This window comes from Malus domestica, chromosome 03 (assembly GCF_042453785.1).
Source record: "Malus domestica chromosome 03, GDT2T_hap1".
In the NCBI taxonomy this organism is placed as follows: Eukaryota; Viridiplantae; Streptophyta; class Magnoliopsida; order Rosales; family Rosaceae; genus Malus; species Malus domestica.
In genome coordinates, this window is record NC_091663.1 from 9,736,427 (window position 1) to 9,756,680 (window position 20,254).

The window sequence follows — 20,254 nt, forward strand, 5'->3', positions numbered from 1 at the left end:
ATTTTGTTATATTAAATGTTAAATTAGCCACTCACGGGGTTTGAACCCACACCTTCATGTAAGAGCTCAACATATTTTCATCACTGTAGTAAATGATCACTTGCCATAATGATGATACAATTAGGTGATAAATGTAGCATTACTCGTAAAGTAAAATGAAAAAGTTTCTGCGAGTTTAAAACTAGATAAAAACAAAGAATCTGAATCGTTTCTGAACAGGAGGAATAGATCGTAGGCAGGTTGGTTTATTCAAGCTGCGTCAAGTGATAACTCTGTCTGTCACACTCTCACGCTGTGTGCGAATATCTCTCTTCCAAACCCCATCTGTGTCTAAACAATAAACCGCCAGCAAACCCCAAACTCTGCATGGCCGACACGTGTCCCCCTCTCTCCCTCTCCTCTATAAACCCCACACTTCACCCTAAAGTTTAACTCACAGAAATTATCACAGAGAAAGCAAAAAAAGAAGAAAAAATGGGAAACAAAGTGATCAGGTTTGTGGTTTTGATGCTGGTGATGTGCTATGGAGTTTCAATGACGGTGGGGTACACTGGTGACCAGGATGAGGGTTGGAGGACAGGGACGACGGAGGAGAAAGAAGATTGGAAGGAGGAGCAGGAAAGCGGTGGGAGAAGGAGGTGGCCGGAGAAGAAGGAGGAGGAGCAATATCCGGAATGGGGAGGAGTAGAATCGAGAGAAGATAGGTTTTTGCTGCCAGAAGCAAAGCATGTAGTGAAAACTGCAGCAGGAGAGATGAGAGTGGTGATGGGTGCGCTTGGTAGGGCTGTATATAAGCCCATGCATATTGGGTTTATTACCATGGAGCCTAAGTCCCTCTTTATTCCTCAGTATCTCGACTCCAATCTCATCCTCTTCGTCTGCAGAGGTAATCGTATTACTAATCGACTAATTAAGAGAATATGTTTTCTTAATTTTGCCTTTACTTTTTGAATTGAAATGTCAATGCTTTGCAATGATCGATGAATGCAAACTCGCACGCTTTGAAGGTGGTGAGTGGACCCATAAATCTTTAAGTCTATTCTCCATACCGACGTAAGTTTGATTATCATATCCACACGTAGTTTAAGTTTTGATTATTAGATCCACACTGATGCGTGGTGTTACAAAATTCATGTATTCTGATTTTCAGTCTTTGATGAGTTGCTTAATTTCCTTGCTTGTTTGGTTTTACTTTTGTAATTGAATTGGATGCATGCAATTGTACAACGCGGGACTTGGTGAGTGAGTGAGTGATACACTTTAAAGGGTACAGTGGATAATGGAATCTTAATTTTTAACACATTTCTTAATTATTTGCTTTTATTTTGTTTTTTGTGTGGATATTTGCATTTATTTTTGTGACTTGAATATTATGCATGCAATTGTGGAAAGTAGGACTTCCAATTTTTCTAGTGAACAATTCCCTTTGATGGGTTGGTGTTTTGAATAAGATTATCTAATGAGTTGTGGAACATGAATTGTAATTGTTTGCTTGCAGGAGAAGTAAAGGTGGGGTTGATCTACAAAGATGAATTGGGAGAGAGGAGATTGAAGGCAGGGGATGTGTATATAATTCCAGCTGGGTCTCCATTTTACTTGGTGAATACTGGGGAGGGCCAGAGGGTTCACATCATTTGCAGCATCGACATTTCTGAGAGTTTGGGAATGGGTTTGCAGGTACACAACAAATAAAAAATATCATTTCTTAATTAATCATAAAAAAATCTAATTAGGGTTTATGGTAATTCAAATTTTCAGCATCTGTAAAGTAATTTGGGTGTTTTGGAAAATAATGCAGTCTTTCTTCATTGGCGGAGGAAGCAACCCGCAGTCTGTTATTGCTGGATTTGACCATGAAGTACTTGCAAATGCCTTCAATGTAAGTACATCACAGCTTTATTATGATCAGTTCTTAAATTTAAACTTGCTACATATATATTATTTATCATCATATTATTATGAGTAAGAATCCATTCAAATTGATATATGAAATCCACAAATATGTGACACCAACCCTATAATGTTTCGTGTCAAAATTAAGCACGTGACATGCGTGAAATAGTGTGGTTGGTATCCCGGATTTATCCATTAATGGGGACTCATGCACTTTTTCATGTGCTTTTGACAGAAAATCTAAAGAAGTGTGAGGACCAATGCTCCACGTTTTGTCGAACTCGGATATTAATTTGAATGGATTTTTATATTGCAATGGGGTGTTCTCCAATTTTCTGTATAATTAACAATAATCCTAGAACACACCAAATTTTGTATCAAATTTTCTCATGTTAGAGCTTAGAGGTACATGAGTTCATTTTTGAGAAGGACTTGCATGAATTGGGACCCGTGGTGGCATCATCCCTACCATGCAAGTGTTTTCTGCTGATCTGGAGTGAACTCAAATTTGAATAATGGAATATTACCAGTCTACCGCATCATCTCGAAACTCTTTGAGTCTTTGATTACATCAATTGGTAAACAATTTAGTAAACGAATTTGGTGAGTGTTGCAGTACCTTGTGATGTATTAAACGTCATAATCTTTAATTAGTGTGATCAGAAATTAAAGAAACAAATGTGTGTCCAATATTGCAGGTCACGTCATCAGAACTAAGCGAAATGTTCACAAGTCAACAACAAGGTCCGATTGTCTTTGTGCCCGAATCTCATTCGCCAAGCGTCTGGTCGAAATTCCTCCGGCTAAAACAGCAAGACAGACTTCAAGAAATGAAGAGTATGTTTGACATCCAACAAGAAGATCATCACCAAGGCAAATCAGAAACATGGTCATGGAGGAAGCTCTTGAACTCGGTGTTTGGCACTGATTCGAACGAAAACAAGAGGCGAGATGACTATGACAAGAAGAGGCGAGGTGACTATGACAAGGGCAAGGGAAGAGGAAAATCACCGGACTCTTACAATCTCTACGACAAAAAACCCAACTTCAGAAACAACTACGGATGGAGCATGCAGCTCGATCATTCAGATTACTCACCGTTGGAACACTCTGGAATTGGCGTTTACCTTGTCAACCTCACCGCCGGTTCAATGATGGCACCACATGTGAATCCCAGAGCGACAGAATACGGCATAGTGTTGAGAGGCTCCGGAACGCTACAGATTGTGTTCCCAAATGGGACACAAGCCATAAATGCCAAGATAAAAGAAGGTGATGTGTTTTGGGTGCCGAGGTACTTCGCATTCTGTCAAATCGCGTCAAGAACCGGACCACTTGAGTTCTTCGGATTCACAACTTCCGCTCGGAAGAACAGGCCTCAGTTTTTGGTCGGTGCAGCATCCGTTCTTCAGGAGCTCAAAGGACCCGAGCTTGCAGCTGCTTTCAGCGTGAGCGAGGACCGGTTGAGAAAGTTTATTGATGCTCAGCGTGAGGCAGTGATCTTGCCTACGGCACAAGCAGCACCTCCGTACAAGGAAGAGAGGAAGCCACCGAAGGAGGAAGAGGAAGAGAGGAAGCAGCAGCAGCCGGAGGAAGGCGAGAGAAGAGAGGGCGAGAGAAGGGGGGATGCGGGAAGGGGCGAGGGAAGAAGGGAGGATGACAGAGGGGATAAGGGGAGGTTTGAGAGGGTGCCGGAGGTGATCAAGAGTATTGGGAATGACATGGTTATGGGATTTGATTGAGAGAGTCTCTGTGGTGAATAAAGAGTGGCCTTGTGGAGTTTTTATTTTTCGAGGTTATTTAGGAGCTTTTTGTTCATGTTTTTAGCTTTTGTACTTGGTCTTGTCTTTCTTCTTTTGGTTAAAATTTGTGGTTATGTTACGTTTGTGAATGACTTGCTCGCGAATAAGAAATGTACTACCTTTTGTTTTTGTTTGGTGGCTATCGGAATTGCTTGTTTTACAACTAATCCGATCTCAACCATTTTCTTGTTGGGCACAGAAAATCAAGTTGCAATACCAAGAATTTTGTATTGTGTGTAACGCAATGCGAAATGAAACGGATGAACGAGTGTGGAATGAACGGGTTGAGATTTTAAAATACGGATGGTATGCCCTTCACTGTATCGAGACCCTCAAGAACCAATACTCCTATTGGTCTTGGTCTTTACTGTTCTCAAAACCCTATTTAAACAGAAGTTGATAAATGTTATTGGTATTTTTTTAGAATTGAGACTTTTACGTATTCTATGCCATCTCATTTTGGCATTGGCATAATATTTTATAGTATTGGTACAGAGACTTGACGTTTTTCAATGAGATGATAAAGAGTATGCAGAGTTCCACTTTTAAGAGTCTCCTTAACAATCTCACAGAAGTTTGATTTTTGTTGAGAATGAACTGATAGAAGGAGGAACCTTGAATGGACTTATAAGTTGAGCTACTTCTCATATTATCAATTTTGGTTTTATGGTGGAACTTCTTTCTTTATAGTATTCGACCAGATTGTCCGAAGCCTAACAGTCACATGTTTGTGTTGTACGCGTGTTAACTTGAAAATTTGCCACATGTGGGGCGGAGATTCCTACAATGATGGTAGGAGGGTCTTGCATGATTTTATAAGTAAGTTAGGTTACTCCACATAGTACTAATTGTTTTATGGTGAAACCACAATTTTCTTTATGTACAATTGAATAAAATAGTGTCACTTAGTATTACGGTCAGTAAATGGGATATATGACCCAAACCATTCAACGAATGAGATATATTTAGTGAATGGGACAAGTCACACTCCACCGTGAATAATTCAGCAGCGTGGAGTTTTTTGTGGGTGAGGGAGAAGGCCACATGCCTACCATGTCAGTAAACGAACAAATTGATGGACAAGAAAATGAGGTCTGACATTGCAACAAATTCGTAATTTATGTATGACATTACAATGTTCAAAAAATGAAGTATGAGTCTATTATGTGACCAAGACAACAAACATCCATATCCTTCATTTTTGGATTCTCGTATAACCATTAGAAAAACCAAAATTTGCAAACCAAATGATGTGTCACCAAGGAAATAAATACGTTAATAAACGTTTAAGTAATAATTCAAACATCAACAACATCATTTGGGCGAGGGAGTGAGCCCTGCACTTGCCACATCATCATTTAACAGTCAAATTGACTGAATATTTACGAAGATACAACATTACAATGTATCTTAAATTGATATATAAATTTGCAATGTTTAGAAGATGAGGTATGAGTTTGTATATATGACCCAAACCTGAGGCAATTAATAAATCAACCATTTTATATAGAACAGCCTGCAAGGCATGCTTTTCTTTTTGGGCGGGTGCAAAGCAAAAACGTTAGGTATATCTCTCTAGTACGAAACTGAAGCTGGGGGGATAACTTACAGAGCGTCGTCCGTCAATCTAATTTTCCCGGAAATTTTTGAAATTTTCTCAGCAGCCATGAAAACCCACTCTGCTTCTCTAGTTTTCGTCTCAGTTCTTCTCTTTCTTCTTCCAATCCTAACAACCCATGCCGAAGCTGAGGTTATAACCCTAACCGCCGACACCTTCTCGGACAAGGTAACAACTCAAAAAACCCTTTTCAAATTCTTAGTTATTTGCATTCAATTTCACAGATCCAATCTACTAAAAAAGGTCATGAAGTTATGGCTATGATTTTACCGCTCAGATTCTTTTCCCAATTTCTGGGCAGATTGGGTAGGGCCTTGTTGTGATTTTGATGTTTGATGCAGATCCTGTTTTGCAATTTCTACACACAGGCACATTTAATTATGGTTTTTAAACCTAACCCAGATCCAATTTTCCCTTACTAGCTTATAAATCCCTGGTGATCTTATCAATGCTGATGCCTAGTTAGTTTTGCCCTTTTTGTCAATTTTCTTTTAATTTATTATCGCTGCCAGAATTAAATGGCGATTGAGTCTATGAAATTGGACTGGAAGTTAAAGTGAAAAATGTCATAGGTTTTATAAGAAATGTATGATTCCAGGAAAACAAGAGGCTAATTAAGTAGGAAGTAATTTGGAAAGAGAAATTTATATCTCAAGCTATAGCTAATGAGAAATGTGTTTAACCTTTATCACCTTGCTGATTGTTTATTTGTGTATGTGTTTTCTTAGGTGAAGGAGAGAGACACGGCATGGTTTGTGAAATTCTGTGTACCGTGGTGTAAACATTGGTAAGTTTTCCCTACCTCTGCCAAGTTCATGATTAGAAAAGATAATGAAAGATTGATATTCTTACTAGTAATAGCAACATTTGCTTTCAGTAAGAACATGGGTACGTTGTGGGAGGACCTTGGGAAGACAGTGGAAGGTGAAGACGAAATAGAGGTTGGGGAAGTTGATTGCAGTACGAGTAAACCCGTATGTTCCAAAGTTGACATTCATTCGTATCCTACGTTTAAAGTATTCTATGATGGTGAAGAAGTCGCAAAATATCAAGGTACGATTCAAATTTTGTTTCTGCTATATCAGTTGTGTTTCCATTCGTTGTCATCTTTGTGGTGCATAAAATATTTTCTATTTGATCTACTCAGGCTTACTAACAGCACTTATACTCACATTATAATCTAAACACTATTTATATGAAATTCCTGTTGAAGTGCCTTGTCTAGAAAATAGATTTTATGTGCAAGCTTCTCGTGGGCTTGGGCACGTATTTACGTGATTAACCAACCCGAATGTGCTTGTTAGTAATAACTTCCGAGAAGAAGAAAATGTTCATATCAATTTATTCTCAATTCAGATCACTAGCGCTTCCATATTCATTTTAAGTTCAATACAGATTCATTTGGGAAATCATTATAATTTATGTTGGCCATACAAACTGGCCATCACATCCGCCATTTTGTGGTATCATTTATTATCCTACAACTTGTTCTCATCAGTTGAAATGTCCTAAGAATAATAACAACACTGGAAATCCATCACAAATAAGAAGTCCTAACATTTGGCTACGTCAACATTGAAAGAGGTAATATAGTATTATTGTGGAAAAGTGGTAAACAGTACTGCACCATACCTTATCATACCCCAATGTTGATAAAGATGTGTGCATGGTTTAATATATGTTTTTATATTCTTTTTTTGCCCTGTTTTATTTTTTTGCTGGAGGAAATGTGAGATATAAATTGCGAGAATGTTTGAGTGGTGCTGTAGGTACCTGTGAAAGATTTGGCTGGTTTGTTTAGTATAGCAGAGATAGAGATAATATTTCTTGTGGGACTAATCCTTGGCTTAATTAGTATGTACATTCGGAGAAGGACTTACATGCTAATGGTTACATCTCCCCCGTGGCGTCCCGAGCCGATGATACAATGTCATGTGCAAGTTTATCTTCACATGGCATGGGATGGCACGGTGGCGGTGTGCTCATGCTGTGGATTCATTTGAGTGAATTTGATCTGTTATCAGTCCAAATAACTGTTTCATGTAGCTGTATATATTATTTGTAGACTTTGAGTCAAATGCAGCCCACTAAAGGCTGAGTGTTTAATTTCTTGTTCCAATAACGTATTAGACTTTGTGTGGTAGAGTATCTCACTTAGTTATTGTTTCTTGTGCAAATGATCAGGGCCGAGGGATGTTGACTCACTTAAAAACTTTGTCTTAGAAGAAGCCGAAAAGGCAGCAACAAGGGCACAGCTTGACAATGATAAAGAGTTGTAGTGAACTGTCGGGTACACCTTGTGACGTTGGATTGTGAAATCTAATCTTTTGATATAACTCCTTTGTTTAAACTCTTGGAATTGTCTGCAAAGAATGAGTTGGAAAGTACTAATCCTAGTGCTCCACTGGAATCAATCGGTATGTAACAATTGAATGTCTTTACCTGGTGCAGATGTGACTTGCGTGTTGAACCCGCATTAGCACACATGGTGACAGACGCCCAGTATATGCTTCTATGGACATCAGCTCAGCTTCAGCTTCAGCAGTTGGGTTCGGGCACAACAATTTTGACTCGGGGTTGCGACTCCAGTGGGGCAAATACCAACTACAACTCATACATGGGCAACAGCAGCTTGTATTCATGAATGAATTTAAAAACTCGGTAATTTTCACATGATATTTAGTTTGGATGTTCGTTAGGTAGGTGTAATTGTCCAAGTTTTAAGTTATTGCAGGTTTAATTTCATCACGAATAGTTCGTGTTTGGATTTATAAGTTGTTTTCGGACATGACAAACGAGTTTATACTGGAGATTGGAGATCTATTATTATTTAGTATCATCTTGCTAACTGTCATATATGTTATAAAAGAGCATTCTGCCTAAGCGCTTATGCTCAAATTAACGTTTACAAATAAGAGTGTAAACGTTAATTTGGCCAGCGAGCAAAAGCACTTGCATCTTAGTGAGTAAAATACGAGTTTTTACAACCAATGGCACTCGTTCAACCGGTCGTTGTGGGAGGAAAAAAAAGGGCCGTGCGTGGTAAGCGCATAAATAGACAGAATATATGTACAGATGGGCAATGCCCTGCTAACCGGAAAGATTGGCCGGAACTGAAAGCAAAACCAGCACCGTCGAATTGCCACTATACATAACCAAGAGCAATGAACAACTTTGATTAAAATTTAGGATGTACAACTTGTTCTAATAAGTAAGCACATATTTCATTGCACAATGAATAGTTTTCACTAGATCTGGCATTCGTGTCGTTTTCGTGTCATCCCGATAGCTTAACGGGTTGTGTCATGTAATACCCGTTACACTAAACGGGTAATATGATCCGATCCGAAATCAATCCGTTAATATTATCATGTAATATGACCCGACCCGTTGCCCGTTAAGAAAAATATATCTTAAATCAATAAAAATGAAAATGAAAAACATAATTTGACCCAAAAAAATGTAAAACATAATACTAAATTAGTATATATATACTAAATTTTGGAGTTGACCCCTTCATGAAAATTGTAAAACTTTTCATTACGAGTGATTACATTTTTCACACTTCTACAATAATAATTATTAATTTTATTAATTTTGCACTCAAATAAAAACATTATTCATGATATTTGGAAGGTTTTAAAAATCTAAACGACCATGTAACCATCTTCTAAGAGTTGAGAATGCAATTATGAACGTTTATTATGCTTTCACATCTTTCAGACTTATACATTAATGATTATGAATTTTGTTTATTTTGAACTCCCTTAAAAATATTATTCATGAGAGTTTGTATGGTTTAAAATTTTCAAACGATCATATACCCATCCTCAAAGCGTAGAGGATGCGACTATGAGCGTTTGCATATTTTTTTCATATTTTTCGCACATGTAAATTAATTATTATAATTTTTTTAATGTGTTTGGTATTTTTAAATTACTTGATATTTTTATTTTTAATGTGTTTTATGATTTTTAATCTCAATCTTTGCCTATAATATACTACAAAAATAAATAAATAAAACATAAAATTTAAAATTCCTATAGAATAATAATTAATAAACAATATATACATATTCATTATATCTATTTTATTTTATAGTAAGTTTTTTTTAGTAGTTTAAAAAATTAAAATCATCAAAATAACTTTTTTCTTATCATATTGAAACAGGTTACCCGCGTGTCACTCTCGTGTAAACCTGTTAAGGATCCGTTATTAACAGGTTATTATCGTGTGACCCGATAATGACCCGATTAGTTATCGTGGTGACCCGAAACCTGTTATTTTCGTGTCGTTTACGTGTCCTGTTAACGGGTCATGTAAGAAATTGTCAGGTCTAGTTTTCACCACAAGATCGATATTTACTAAAAACAGATACACATAACTTGCGGGTGTGTTTGTTGTACCGGACTATCTCGGACTAGACTAGCTTTAGGAACTAAGCTGGATTGGCTTGACTTAGACTAAGTAAGATAAGAATAATGAAGTGTATGATGCAGTAAGATTAGTGAAATGTTTGGTGCAGTAGGGGACTAAACTATGGACTAAAATATTTTTAGAACCCAAAATAATTTTTTTAATCATTTTTAATTTACTTTTACCTTAAAAACGAAAAACAACTAATATTTGTTATAAAATATTATATTGTAGTTATTTAATTTTTAAAAACCTAATTATGTTTCAGGTTTGCAAATCCTGTCAGCCTTTATTTTTAATCAGAAGAATAGACCAACTTTTTTTATTGCAAATCCTCTGCCTCTTCACTTCATCTTCTTCGCCTCTTGCCTCTGCACTTCACCTTCTTCACCTCCTGCCTCTGCACTTCACCTCTCCATCCTGCCTCTTCACTTCCTCTCACTAAATCAATTGCAAATCTTAAAATCAAAACATAGAGCAAGAAAGAGATTGAAGGAGGTTGGCTACATATGTGATTGGCTCAAAGGTGGAGGATAAGGGTTGGATCTATTAGGAAAATTATCCTTTCATTTCATTACTTCAACAAGGTTTACACAATGATGTCTTATATACTAGTTACTCACTAGTATTAGATAACTAACTAATTACACCTTCATCAACTAATCACTCACTAATTACAAAACTACCATAACAACCTTAACTGTTTACAGTTTTACCCTTATTAGGATCTGGTTTGGGTTTTCTGGGTGCATGTGTGATTGAAACAACCATGATCATCCCACTGCATTTTTTTTTTTTTTTTGGATTTCTTGGGTTTTCTGGGTTTCTGAGTTTTCTAAGTTCGAATTTTGGGATTTTCTAGGTTATCTAGGTTCAAATTTTGGGAGTTGGTTCTGGTTTTGAATAGGGAACGGCTGCAAATTTTGTGCATTTTTTTTTTTAGTTTTGCGGGATTTGGGTTTGAAAAGGGTTGTGGGATACAAGATAGAAGCAGATGGGAGGAACGAGTGAGGCAAGCAGATTTGGCTTAGCAGTCCAGCCAATTTATGGGGGTCTCGCTAAGACCCTTCAATGAAGCTTTTAGTCCGACTTAGTCTAGGCGAGTCTCATTAAACGTAGTCTCGGCATGAAACAAACACGGGACTAAATGCTAGTTTGGCAGTGTTGTGCCTTAAAAAACACAGGATACACGGGGCGCTTTAGTCATTAAAAATCCATTGTACAGAGGGTTCACAAGGACTCCATATATATCGACGTTAATGGATTTAAAATATAGACGAAGACATAAATTTAACACAGATACAGAAGCAAATCTGATAAAGAAATACTATAAGAACAAAGCAACGAACATAGAAATTTAATGCAAAACGATATTAAAGAGACAAAGCGCAGAAGTTGCAAACATTAATACGAAATTGTCCAATAACCAACTACACGACTCATCTCAATGTATAAAGCAACCAAAAACCATAACAAATAGCATACAACACAGCTTGCCGAGCAACCCGAATCGATTCTTGCCGCTCAGCTCCTCCAACAATCCTTGCAAGCAAAGTTAGAGGGCTACGATGTAAAACTCATAAAACCTGTCCAAATAAACTACGAGAGTAGCGCAAAAATGGAAAATAAGCGACATTCGACAAAACTAATCCAGTTAAGGCCGGATGATAACACAACACACTTCATTTCTTCTTGGCTGCAGCCTTGGTCACCTTGGCACCGGTTGGCTCCTTCTTCTCCACACTCTTGATCACACCGACGGCAACTGTCTGACGCATGTCTCTCACAGCAAAGCGACCAAGCGGTGGGTACTCAGAGAAGGTCTCGACGACCATGGGCTTGGTGGGAATCATCTTAACCATACCGGCGTCTCCATTCTTCAAGAACTTCGGTTCCTTCTCAAGCTCCTTACCAGATCGCCTGTCAATCTTGGTCAAGATCTCAGCAAACTTGACGGCAATGTGGGAGGTGTGGCAATCGAGAACTGGAGCATAACCATTTCCAATCTGGCCAGGGTGGTTCATGATGATGACTTGAGAGGTAAAGTTGGCAGCCTCCTTTGCAGGATCATCCTTGGAGTTGGAAGCAACAAAACCACGCTTGAGATCCTTGACAGCAACGTTCTTCACATTGAACCCAACATTGTCACCTGGGAGAGCCTCCTGTAGAGCTTCATGGTGCATCTCAACAGACTTAACTTCAGTGGTCAGACCAGTGGGACCAAAGGTCACAACCATACCAGGCTTAACAACACCAGTTTCAACTCGTCCCACAGGCACAGTTCCAATGCCACCAATCTTGTACACGTCCTGAAGTGGGAGACGGAGGGGCTTGTCTGAGGGCCTCTTAGGCTCATTGATCAGGTCAAGGGCCTCAAGAAGGGTTGGTCCCTTGTACCAGTCAAGGTTGGTGGACCTCTCAATCATGTTGTCACCCTCAAATCCGGAAATGGGGACAAAGGCAATTTTGTCGGGGTTGTACCCAACCTTCTTGAGGTAGGATGAAACTTCCTTAACAATTTCATCATACCTTGCTTTTGAGTACTTGGGAGTGGTGGCATCCATCTGCAAAAATAAGAAATAATGAAACATGAGTTAGAACTGTCAACGAATAAGTACAATCATTACAACTGAAATGCAATAAAATTTCCATATAATGTACAAGGCTCACTTTGTTGCAGCAGCAAATCATCTGCTTGACACCAAGAGTGAAAGCAAGCAAAGCATGCTCACGAGTCTGACCATCCTTGGAAATACCGGCTTCAAAACCTCCAGTGGTGGAGTCAATAATGAGGACAGCACAATCAGCCTGGGAGGTACCAGTAATCATGTTCTTAATGAAATCACGATGTCCGGGAGCATCAATAACAGTGCAGTAGTACTTGGTGGTCTCAAACTTCCACAAGGCAATATCAATGGTAATACCACGCTCACGCTCAGCCTTGAGCTTGTCCAACACCCAGGCATACTTGAATGACCTCTTGTTCATCTCGGCAGCTTCCTTCTCGAACCTCTCGATGACACGCTTGTCAATTCCTCCAAGCTTGTAGATCAAGTGACCAGTGGTGGTCGACTTCCCAGAGTCGACATGTCCAATGACCACAATGTTGATGTGAAATTTTTCCTTACCCATGATGGGATTTCAGCAAATTATCTGAAAGTGCAAAAACAAGAATGATCAAAACACTACAGGCAATTAGCCTGAAATGAATATATGATCGTGACAGCACCGCAATTCATCATAAGAAAAAAAAAACAAATTTAAGACAATCTTAAGAATTAAATACAAATCAACACTGTAAAGCATTTACAAAAACATAAATTGGAACTCAGTCCCTTAGATGTTCTTAGATATGCGATCATTACCGCAAATCATTACAGGTCTGTAGGAATCATCACAGTTACTTAAACAATTACTAGAATAACAAATTTAAAAATAAATTAATGTAATTTGTAAACATGCACAACAGAAGAAGGTAGTTGCTACAGTGTTCCCAAACAAACAAGAGAAAATTGAACTCAGTCCCTTAGATGTTCTTAGATCTGCGATCATATCCGCAAATCATTACAGGTCTGTAGGAATCATCACTGTTGCAATCAAATTACCGAACCCAAATGCATAATATTATTAAATATTAACAAAATAAACGTTTTAAAAATAAATAACGATATTACTTTACGAAAAAATTTAGTTGCACCAATAATCCCCAAATAAATAAGAAAAAATTGGAGGTAAAAATTTATGGAAGGCAACACGATTAATATTGCTTCAAGGGAACGAGTCACATGGAACTGATAAATCCACAAACCAGATAATGAAGCCTAATAAACTTAATTGCAAAACCCAATTCAGATTGGATCTTCCTGCATCTGATACAAGAATCTAAATTCAAGAAAAACGAAAAACCCAGTTCATAAAAACGAAAAACCCCTAGAACCCATGAATCCTCGAACATTTTCATCAAAAACGAAAAACCCCTAGAACCCATGAATCCACATGCCATTTCAAGAAAAACCCACAGATCTTATCACAAATATTGATCAATAAACAAAACCCAGATCATCGATTCACTTCAATCAATCAAATGACATTCAAAACGATACGATTTCAAGAACTTCGAAGCCGTAAACATTGATACAGAAAGAAAATCTAAATCTAGAGAGAGAGAGACAGAGAGAGGAGAGAGAGATGTGCTAACCTCAAGAAAATGGAGGAGCGTAAGAAGATCTCGCGGCCGACTTCGGACTCAGGAGCGAGATGGAGAGGATGAAGAGAGTGAGGAGCTCGGGGATTTAAAGAGCGATTGCTGCATCAGTTTCGTTAGGGTTTCTTTCTGAGCCGTTGGATTTAGGGGATTTGATCTAACGGTTGTAATGTTTACTTAGCACTGCGGCTGGCTTGTGAGTCTTGTGATACCCTAATCTTTTGCGCATGATGTCGCTACCTTCGGCACTTTCGCATATTCTTTCTCAAGAAAATGACCATCTTGCCCTTTCATTTCTATTTGTTTATTTACTTTTTTCGCTTTCTTTCCAGTTACAAATTTTTACAATTTTTGTTGTCGTTGAAAAAAACAATCAAATTCATTGATTTTAGGGGCCAAATTGCAAGATTTGTAAGATAATACAGCACCAATTGTAGTAGTATTAAATTCACTTGTAAATAAGTGGTCTTTTCGTTTCTTTAAAAAAAATATATATTACAACACTTCGCGTTTTTCTAAAATCAAAAGACCACAACAAAAAATTTAAGTCGAAAACCCACTCACTAGAAGTGGAAGTCGACCCAAGAAGATTTGCCAATGACCATGAAATACCAATGTCATAACGAGATCAAGCCAATAGAAAAGAAATCTCCCCCTTGCATCACCTCAGTACGTTCTAAAAGGTGCTAGTCAGGGGCTAGCCTTTGTTGAAGTCGGAAATATTCATTTCAAATGAGCTTGCGAGTCCATTGACTCCTTGGGTTAAATGATTTTTTTTTTTTTTTTTTGCAGATGTCAATCAATTTGGCATGCAAGATAAGATACAACTTGTAAGTTTTAAGATTGTATCTGACCAAAGGTTTATCGCCTTTTTGAAACATGTTTAGCCATTACAGAAACAATCCTTAAAAAAAAACCGATATTATCTACTTAAGGGCTTTGGGGAGTGGGCTAAACCTCACAATGAAGTAACAATAATGTGGTTCAAATTTGCTTTTAGTGAGAATCGAATCTAAGACTGCGGTATTAAGTGGCTTCCAAAAACAATCTTAAGCAAACTAATAAAATTCTTCAGTACAGGAGGAATATCAAAAGAATAAATTACGTCACTCATCACAATTACACATATTTCCAAAACATTTGAAGGTGACTACAATTTACAAAACAAAACTAGTTTTAACAAATTATTGTCACCAATATTAGTATCGAATTCAACATTCCAAACAACCGAACCTATATCATCAAACTCATAAGTAAGGAGAAATACCGGTTGGCTAATTACAGGTAGAGTCGGGGCTAAGATGTCAAAATTTGGAATTTGGCGTGGAGATCAATCTTCTGGATAGTCATTTCAATCCAAAATGCATTTGGGCCAAAATTTGGGTTGGGTTGGTTTGGTTTGGGTTGAAGGCTAATTACGGATATGTAATATTTTGTATCGTCGTAAAACGGCACCACTTCATCAGCAGCAGCAGCAGCAACGTTCGGCAAGCAGCCGTCGGCAGCAACCAAGTAGGCTTCCCTTTTTACTCTATTTCTGTTCAGCTTGAGATATGAATATATGATACTAAAATGGATTTCTTTCCTGGTTTTTGTCCTTTTTCACATTGACCCACCGATTAATGCCGGTTTTGAATCACAAGAAAAATCTCTGCAAATTCATGGGTTGTGAAGAATTCAATGGTACCCGATAAAAATCATGGGTTTTGGAAGAAAAGATTGATTAATGCTGTTGCTTTGGATTTGGAGTAATTAAGTGGTGTAAAGTTTGGAGCTTTTAAGTAATATATGCCTGGGTTTTAAATTTTCAGTAGAAACTTGATAGAAATTTTGCAAAAAAATGTGTTCAAATACAACAACAAACAACAACAAAGCCTTTTCCTACCAAGTGTGGTCAGCTATATGAATCATAGAACGTCATTGCGCTCAGTTCTGTGTAAATTATAAATTATAGGGAGGCAGCTACTGATGTTGTTGAGGTCATTTTGCAATGAAGGTTTGAACTTTCGGAGTAGATTTGAACCGGTTTAATCGAAACCCCCTTCATAGGAGGTTTGGTTCTACAATGTTATGGAACTAAAAACTTACATTGATGTACTGACTCTTCTTATTGGGTTTATAGAATATACATTGCTGGAGTAGGACTGGGATCCATATATACTCGATCGACCATTGATATGTCGTTCATATTATTGGTACCCGATAAATTGATTATGCAGCTGGCGATATGGATCCCCCTCCAGCTACAGTTGAGCCTCAAGAAGGTTGATATTTTTTTCAAAAATAATTTTTAGGGCAATGGGAGATTAGAATATGAAATCATATAATCTTCTGTCTTTGCATCTCCAACATGAATCCTTTGTGGAACTGTATTCGTTTCGTATGAATCAATATGTGACAGGATGAATGCTAAGTTAAACCAATATGTGACAGAATTATGTTAGCTTCTGAGGAGGAACTCTATAAGGAATTATTTAAATTTATCTTTTTTATTTAGGGCATCATAAGAATCAGAAGGGGGCTGGTTGGAGAATTTCTCTGCTATGGTACTCTCTCTCTCTCTCTCTCTCTCTCTCTCTCTCTCTCCCTCCCTCCCTCCCTCCCTCCCTCACACACACACAAAAAATTCTATCACCACTCTCATGATTTATCTATCTTATTATTGCAGATATAATTTCCGTTGTATCAATTCCTCTCAAGATTTTAACTTTTGGGGCCTCACGCATATTTCTTCAATTCCTAGGTATCATTGTGGATGCGTTTGTAATTGATATCTTCTTTTCTTATTTCCCTTGTTGGTACTTTTTGGTGACAAATGGCTTCACCTTGTATTTACGTCCCAGGAAAGTTGATGTGAATGGCGATTCCACACTTGCATTTTGTGCAATCTGTGAGAGTTTCTTCCCCGTGCCGCATTTCCTTTCCTAACCAGTATCATTATGGTGGAAGCAATTTCAGTAGAAAGAGCAGTTCTCTTGTTTATGCTTCCACCCACAACTTTGACAGGGACCTCCATCTTCAATCAAAGGTACCTACTTGTGCAGTTAATTTCACTAGGTTAATGGTTGTTGTCATTCTGTCCTAGAAATATTTCTAATCGAGATGATGCATAGTGAAATTAGAGAAGGGTTCTTCATTGTTTGAATTTATTTCGATAAACCCATCAGCATTTACAGAAATCAATACCGAAAAGAACTATAATGCCCTCAGCATAGTTTGAAATTACAGAATGATTCTTCATTGTTTGAATTTAGTAGATTGTGTATAAGTGCCAATATATGATATATATATATATATATATGCATCTTCACTTAGTTTCGTAAATGTACAAAACTTGTTACAAATCACTCTCATATCATGACAAATACTGTAGTGCCAATAGATGTAATACATGCATCTTCACTTAGTTTGTTTTGGATGCTGTATTTTTCCTCTTCATATTTTTAGGATAGAATATGCAAATGGATGAGATCATAATATCCATCAATTTTATTTCAGGTTGAAACAGTGTTAGACAATGTAAAATGGGATGGCAAAGGTTTAGCGGTGGCCATAGCTCAAAACGTTGACACAGGAGCCATCTTGATGCAAGGCTTTGCTAACAGGGAGGCAGTGGCCATGACAGTTTCCTCACGGAAGGCTACATTCTACAGTCGGTCGCGATCAACCTTGTGGACAAAGGGAGAGACCTCCAATAATTTCATTAATGTCCAGGAAATCTTCCTTGATTGTGACCGAGACTCCGTATGTCATTGGCTAGTTTAGCTGGAACCTACTCACTAATATATATATGTATATATATATTTTTTTTTTTTTACATCAATTACTTTAACTCAGACCTATTTATTAGATAATATACCTTGGGAAGCCTGATGGACCTACCTGCCACACAGGGTCAGAGACGTGCTATTACACACCAGTGCTTGATTTCTTGGAACATCGACAGGTTTTCAACATTGAATCAATTAAAAAAAAAAACTCATGCATCAAATTTACAGCATGTGTTGTAAGTGATACAGATGATTTGTGACAGGACGAAGAACATAAATTAGCTTTGACCACTTTGTACTCATTAGAGTCGACAATTGCCAAGCGAAAAGAAGAATTAGAAGTTCCAGAGAGTGGAAAGCCCTCGTGGACTTGCCGTCTACTATCTGATGAGAAGCTGTTGTGCTCAAAAATCAGGTAAGATGTTCAAAATGTCATATTGCTTGTCAAATTGATATAAATCTTTTTCACATTTTTTCTTAACTTCTCAATAACTCGAAAAAAAAGGTAGTAAAAGAATAAGAATAGTAATATGCTTGCTGTCATCGGATGTAGACTTTTAGGTGGTTCGAGTTATACATGTTATCCTCATAGTCGAAAACTGTATTAATAAATGAGATATCTTCTGTATTTTCTCATTCCAGGGAAGAGGCGGACGAGCTATGCCAAACACTGGAGGAGAACGAAGATAGGCTGCGTGCTGCCTTGGAGATGGCAGATGTGCTTTATCATGGCATGGCTCTGCTGGCCCGTAAAGGCGTGAAAATGGAAGAGGTTTTGGAAATTCTTCGGCGTAGGTTTTCCCAGTCGGGTATCGAGGAAAAGAGAAACCGCAAGTCATAAGCATAGACACGGGCAGCTCAGTCTGTCAAGTTTAAATGATTTGCTTTGATCACCTCTTATGTTTTATCGTTTTATTCACCATATACTATGGTCTTAATTTGTACAAGGAGTATTTCTTAACCTAAATTTGCAGCTAATTTCAGTAGTGTGTGTGATTTTAAATCTCAATCATTTGGTTAACTAGTTCCGATCAACGACAAAGATGGCGGTACTGGCGCTCGAACCATTTTAGAGCTCGTTTGGAAGAGCTTTTAAAATGACTGAAAACGTTTTTTGTGAAATTAATTTTGAATGCCAAAAGCACTTTAGGTGTGTTTTGGAAGAAGCATCAAATATATGCTTCTTGCATGAAGCACTTAATCTGTTTTTTCAGGATCTACTTGGATTTTTACTAAGAATTGATTTTAAAAAATATTTTCATCAAAAGCGCTTTCTTAAACTGCTTTTCCAGGATCTATTTGGATTTATACTAAGGATTGGTTTTAAAAATATTTTCATCAAAAATGATTTCAGTTATTTTAAAAACACTTCTAAATGAGCCTTTATTGTGCTACAAGTTACAAAGGAGTGTTCTAAATGAGCCTTTATTTTGCTGCGAGTTACAAAGGAGTGTTGTTAATAGGAGAATTAAAAAACTATTTAAATAAAAAATAAAAAACTTTTTCCGCTGCCGGGATTCGAACCCGGTTGTGATACAAAGCTCAATCCAATTTATGTGCTACAGCGGATTATTGGGTGCTAGTAGAAGAATTAAAAATGTATTTAAAGTGAGAGACCTCGATGCTATTTGTCATAAATAATAAATTTTACCTTCCCAGGGGAATACTCTTTCCAGTTAAGGGATCATTTGAGGCTCATATTAGACCAACTATGATTGAATTGATGTGTGATCATAATTTTCTTAGATATGAAATGGCATGTGATTATAATTTTTTGGACATAAAACGATGTGTGATTATAATTTTCTTGGACATAGAACGATCTATCTTATTATTGCAGATATAATTTCCAGGGAAGAGGCAGACGAGCTATGCCAAACACTGGAGGAGAACGAAGATAGGCTGCGTGTTGCCTCGGAGATGGCAGATGTGCTTTATCATGGCATGGCTCTGCTGGCCTGTAAAATCGTGAAAATGGAAGAGGTTTTGGAAATTCTTCGACGTAGGTTTTCCTAAGGGAGCAACTCGGATTGGGCCAACCCAAACCCCTTCATGTCCAACCCGACTTTAAACCCCGAACCAGCGGAGTTTTTTATAATTATAACCCGCCCGAACCCAACCCGATTTCAACCCGTTCATTGAATGAGTTGGGTTGGGTTGATCATTTGCCCGTCCTTCCCCAACCCTACCCAACGTGATTAACCAAACCCGATCACTATCTCCTTTTCTTTTACAACACGACTTGTTTCCTCCTTAGTTTTTACTGCTTCTGCTGGCGATGGTTTTCCAGGATTACTTTAAGGATAGGTTTCAAAAATATTATCAAAAACGTTTTCAGTCATTTCAAAAGCACTTCTAAATGAGTCATTATTGTGCTACAAGTTACAAAGTAGTGGGTTGTTAAGAAGAGAATTAATAAACTATTTAAATAAAAAAATTAAAAAAACATTCCGCTGCCGGGATTCGAACCCGGTTGTGATACAAAGCTCAAACCAATTTATGTGCTACAGCGGAATATTAGATGCTAGTAGAAGAATTAAAACTTTATTTA

At 37.6% G+C, this 20,254-nt stretch overlaps 4 protein-coding genes and 2 non-coding genes across 10 annotated transcripts; 3 read left to right on the forward strand and 3 right to left on the reverse strand.

Annotated features, from left to right (window-relative positions):
• Window positions 1-427: 427 nt before the first annotated feature.
• Window positions 428-3,824, forward strand: LOC103422051 (vicilin-like seed storage protein At2g28490). The gene is made up of 4 exons (XM_029099749.2): window positions 428-886; window positions 1,499-1,677; window positions 1,799-1,879; window positions 2,592-3,824. The coding sequence occupies exons 1-4, from the start codon at window positions 475-477 to the stop codon at window positions 3,633-3,635; spliced, it is 1,716 nt and encodes a 571-aa protein (XP_028955582.2). The 5' UTR covers window positions 428-474; the 3' UTR covers window positions 3,636-3,824.
• A 1,314-nt stretch (window positions 3,825-5,138) lies between these two features.
• LOC103422724 (protein disulfide isomerase-like 5-1) lies at window positions 5,139-8,146 on the forward strand. Its single transcript, XM_029099750.2, has 5 exons — window positions 5,139-5,481; window positions 6,042-6,100; window positions 6,191-6,366; window positions 7,498-7,603; window positions 7,765-8,146. The coding sequence occupies exons 1-4, from the start codon at window positions 5,362-5,364 to the stop codon at window positions 7,590-7,592; spliced, it is 450 nt and encodes a 149-aa protein (XP_028955583.2). The 5' UTR covers window positions 5,139-5,361; the 3' UTR covers window positions 7,593-7,603; window positions 7,765-8,146.
• Window positions 8,147-11,102: 2,956 nt separating this feature from the next.
• Window positions 11,103-14,141, reverse strand: LOC103422071 (elongation factor 1-alpha). Its single transcript, XM_008360103.4, has 3 exons — window positions 13,928-14,141; window positions 12,400-12,882; window positions 11,103-12,293 (listed from the first exon to the last, which is right to left on the reverse strand). The coding sequence occupies exons 2-3, from the start codon at window positions 12,859-12,861 to the stop codon at window positions 11,412-11,414; spliced, it is 1,344 nt and encodes a 447-aa protein (XP_008358325.1). The 5' UTR covers window positions 12,862-12,882; window positions 13,928-14,141; the 3' UTR covers window positions 11,103-11,411.
• LOC114824263 (small nucleolar RNA SNORD25) lies at window positions 13,052-13,134 on the reverse strand. The gene has a single exon (XR_003772402.1). It is a non-coding gene; the product is annotated as a small nucleolar RNA SNORD25 (small nucleolar RNA).
• On the reverse strand, window positions 13,242-13,322 carry LOC114824264 (small nucleolar RNA SNORD25). Its single transcript, XR_003772403.1, has one exon. It is a non-coding gene; the product is annotated as a small nucleolar RNA SNORD25 (small nucleolar RNA).
• Window positions 14,142-15,201: 1,060 nt separating the features above from the next.
• Window positions 15,202-18,712, forward strand: LOC103427209 (histidine biosynthesis bifunctional protein hisIE, chloroplastic). 5 transcript variants are annotated; one of them, XM_029099751.2, is made up of 8 exons: window positions 15,202-15,445; window positions 16,431-16,479; window positions 16,602-16,676; window positions 16,777-16,961; window positions 17,432-17,677; window positions 17,784-17,879; window positions 17,967-18,118; window positions 18,346-18,712. In XM_029099751.2, the coding sequence occupies exons 4-8, from the start codon at window positions 16,791-16,793 to the stop codon at window positions 18,542-18,544; spliced, it is 864 nt and encodes a 287-aa protein (XP_028955584.2). In that variant the 5' UTR covers window positions 15,202-15,445; window positions 16,431-16,479; window positions 16,602-16,676; window positions 16,777-16,790; the 3' UTR covers window positions 18,545-18,712. The 5 variants fall into 5 exon arrangements, with proteins under 5 accessions (XP_028955584.2, XP_070674395.1, XP_070674394.1 ...); XM_070818294.1 differs by having other exon boundaries at window positions 15,238-15,445; window positions 17,432-17,691; window positions 17,831-17,879; XM_070818293.1 differs by having other exon boundaries at window positions 15,238-15,445; window positions 16,782-16,961.
• Window positions 18,713-20,254: the final 1,542 nt, after the last annotated feature.

Bases quoted from the DNA above. Each gene is read 5' to 3' on its own strand.
- LOC103422051 (XM_029099749.2), top strand. From the start codon at position 475: ATGGGAAACAAAGTGATCAGGTTTGTGGTTTTGATGCTGGTGATGTGC. The intron at 887-1,498 runs GTAATCGTATTA...GTTTGCTTGCAG, and splicing joins CATCCTCTTCGTCTGCAGAG to GAGAAGTAAAGGTGGGGTTG. The intron at 1,880-2,591 runs GTAAGTACATCA...CCAATATTGCAG, and splicing joins TACTTGCAAATGCCTTCAAT to GTCACGTCATCAGAACTAAG.
- LOC103427209 (XM_029099751.2), top strand. From the start codon at position 16,791: ATGGCGATTCCACACTTGCATTTTGTGCAATCTGTGAGAGTTTCTTCC. The intron at 17,880-17,966 runs GTTTTCAACATT...GATTTGTGACAG, and splicing joins ATTTCTTGGAACATCGACAG to GACGAAGAACATAAATTAGC. The intron at 18,119-18,345 runs GTAAGATGTTCA...TTCTCATTCCAG, and splicing joins CTGTTGTGCTCAAAAATCAG to GGAAGAGGCGGACGAGCTAT.
- LOC103422071 (XM_008360103.4), bottom strand. From the start codon at position 12,861: ATGGGTAAGGAAAAATTTCACATCAACATTGTGGTCATTGGACATGTC. The intron at 12,294-12,399 runs GTGAGCCTTGTA...TTATTTTTGCAG, and splicing joins TGATTTGCTGCTGCAACAAA to ATGGATGCCACCACTCCCAA.
- LOC103422724 (XM_029099750.2), top strand. From the start codon at position 5,362: ATGAAAACCCACTCTGCTTCTCTAGTTTTCGTCTCAGTTCTTCTCTTT. The intron at 6,101-6,190 runs GTAAGTTTTCCC...ATTTGCTTTCAG, and splicing joins GTACCGTGGTGTAAACATTG to TAAGAACATGGGTACGTTGT. The intron at 6,367-7,497 runs GTACGATTCAAA...GCAAATGATCAG, and splicing joins AGAAGTCGCAAAATATCAAG to GGCCGAGGGATGTTGACTCA.